Genomic DNA, 2631 nt, shown 5'->3' with positions numbered 1-2631 from the left:
CGGACTAGATGATCTGCCCAGGTCCCTTCCGACCCTAGAAACTATGAAACTATGAAATTAAAACTGCTCCTAAAGTTGTTAGTTACAGTTCATAACTACACAAGTTAAAAAAAAGAAGAAAAAAAGAAGAAAAATCCTGTGTTTTGGTCATGACTAGAGAGAAAATCCTCTTTAGTAACTGTATAGAGTGGATCAGAGGCATAACTGGCCAGTACTGCACCCTCCCTGCAATCCTGCACATTCCCAGTTCTGGCAGAGAAGTGGCAGTGGAACAGGGGCAGCTGGGTGACACTGCTGGTGAAAGAGATGTCACTCTCCCTTTTTTTCTTTTTGGCTATTGATGGGTGTCTAGTAGCCAAAAAAGTCTTTTTAGCAGCAAAAAAAAGTGCCACTTCCCCACCAGCAGCAGCGAATCCGTAACTGCTTCTGCAGCTTGTGCCACTGATATACCTCTTCTCTCTCTGCTGTCAGAGCCAGATGTGCTGCAGGGAAGGTCATGAGGTTGGGGGATGGAATAGGAGACAGAAGGGTGAGCTTCTTCTCCCCCAGACTGTACCCAGGGCTTGTGAGCTGGAATGAATGTTTTAGACTGTGCTGTTACAGGTTTGGTATCTGGGTAAAATTAACATAACACGAAACCCTGATGATGCCTGATATCCTTTGGGTAAGATGTTCAGATCCTTGTGCTTTTAGAAACTTTTAACCTTGCATTTAATTTACTAATATATTTTGGGATGCCTGCCAAGAACTGGCACATAATTTTACTCAAGAGGGCTCATTGGCAGTTCTCAAGTTGGCTGTTTCTCATTCTGGATCACTATTCCACAAAGGAAACTTGTAAAATATATGCAGCTCTAAGACTCCTTATGAAGCTTATGTGCCTAGTTCAATGTGATTTGTCTTGAGCCCATTTCATTCTGAACACTTGCAGCAGTCTAATCTGCCTGGTCTCAAATGGCAAAAATACCAAGATAAAGTAGACAGGTAAAAAGCAAATGTCCCCTTATAAAAATCTCTGTGCTGTTTAAAATCATGACTCTCTCTTGAAAAGATAAAAGAATTTTCTTGGCTCAGATCATTCTTTCATGTGTAGTTAATGTCATAATTTTCAAAGGAATTGGTCTGTTAGACACCTAAACTTCATAGTGCATGTTAAGTTTTCCCTCCTTTCCATGCGTGTTTGCTCTTATACCAGTTTTCCTTTCAGTGTGACTCATAATGTTCAAAACATGCATATTTCCTCCTTCCCTACAGCAACAGCCAGAGTCTGAGACTGTTCATCTGTTCATCCCAGCCTTGGCAGTAGGAGCCATTATCGGCAAGCAGGGACAGCACATCAAACAGCTCTCTCGTTTTGCAGGTGCATCTATTAAGGTACAGTTTAACTGCCTAACTTTCCGTCTCTTCTGTGTGATGCTCAGAGCAAGTACTCACAAGCAAGCCATGTTCTTGTAAACGTGCTCCTCCACCCTCAACAACTCAGTACCTCAAGGATGATGTGGTAAATGGTATATGCATGTAAAAATTCACCTTTTAATTCTCCTTGAGAGACAAGATAATTAGATGTGTGTTTGCAGAAGTCTCTTGAAGTGTGAAATATGAGAGGAAAAGAAAGCTACCTTGGTGGTCTCAACTTAGAAAAATGCCTTTTAGTAAGGTCCTAATGTTACTAAAGGCTTTCTTGACATATTAAGGCAAACAAAATCCAGTATCTCCAAATTTGCATGCTAATAAACACACAGGGTAGGTCTTGAACTTGAACTATATTGTTCTGCCTAGTGTTGCTCCAAAAGGATCATATAAGATACTAAACTCTTCTGACTCTGCTCTAAGATACTGTTGGAAAAGTAAGTGTTGTCTATGCTAGGTTGCCATACAGGACCATTTTCTTCTCACCAGGTTTAATGGATTTTGTACTAGTTCGAGCTAATACAAGGATAAACGTTAAATTCAGTTGATGCAGTCTCTGATTCTTCTTTGGCTACACTTCCGTAGCAGTGCAGATGCCAACTCTTAGTGACTGCCTGGACCTGCTTTCTCCATTCTGTTCAAGTGTAAGAAAAGTGTTGGGCTCCCACTAACGTTACCTTAGTTGAGGATGTTTTGGCAGAATTCCCTCATGTGGACACAGTCTCTAGATCGGGGTGGGCGATTATTTTGGGCGTAGGGCCACTTACTGAGTTTTGGCAAGCCATCAAGGGTCACGTGACAGGCAGCCAGGGGCAGATAAGTATTAATTTTCTACATTTTTTATGGGTCTCTCATGGGCTGGATAGAATGGCCCGGTGGGCTACATCTTGGAAAGTCCTTGACTTCAGGAAAGCCGACTTTGACAAGCTCAGGAGGCTTGTCAGTGAGGCCCTAAGGGACCATGACCCCAGGGAGAGGGGAGTTCAAGAAGAGCGGTTGCTCCTCAAGGGAGCAATCCTCAATGCACAAGCTATGTCTATTTCATCTCGGAGGAAAGGCAGCAAGAGGGCACAGCAGGCCCTGGCTCTCCAGGGACCTAGCAGACCTCCTGAGGCTAAAAAGAAAGGCCTACAAAGGATGGAGGATGGGATTCACCTCCAAGGAGGATTATTCTGCACTGGTCTGGTCCTGCAGGGAGCAAACCAGGAAAGCCAAGGCTGC

At 43.4% G+C, this 2631-nt stretch overlaps 1 protein-coding gene across 1 annotated transcript in view; it reads left to right on the top strand.

Annotated features, from left to right (window-relative positions):
• Positions 1-2631, top strand: part of IGF2BP3 (insulin like growth factor 2 mRNA binding protein 3) — a gene marked incomplete at its 5' end in the record, with an annotated part of 212572 nt that overhangs the window by 179232 nt on the left and 30709 nt on the right. The window contains one exon of the mRNA XM_019508543.1: positions 1255-1374. Within this exon, the coding sequence (XP_019364088.1) occupies positions 1255-1374 (120 nt within the window). The remainder of the gene's footprint in view (positions 1-1254; positions 1375-2631) is intronic.

This window comes from Gavialis gangeticus, unplaced genomic scaffold (genome assembly GCF_001723915.1).
Source record: "Gavialis gangeticus isolate Ggan-Ray unplaced genomic scaffold, GavGan_comp1, whole genome shotgun sequence".
In the NCBI taxonomy this organism is placed as follows: Eukaryota; Metazoa; Chordata; order Crocodylia; family Gavialidae; genus Gavialis; species Gavialis gangeticus.
The sequence above is the reverse complement of the archived record's forward strand: the minus strand, read 5'-3'. Positions and strand labels throughout refer to the sequence as shown.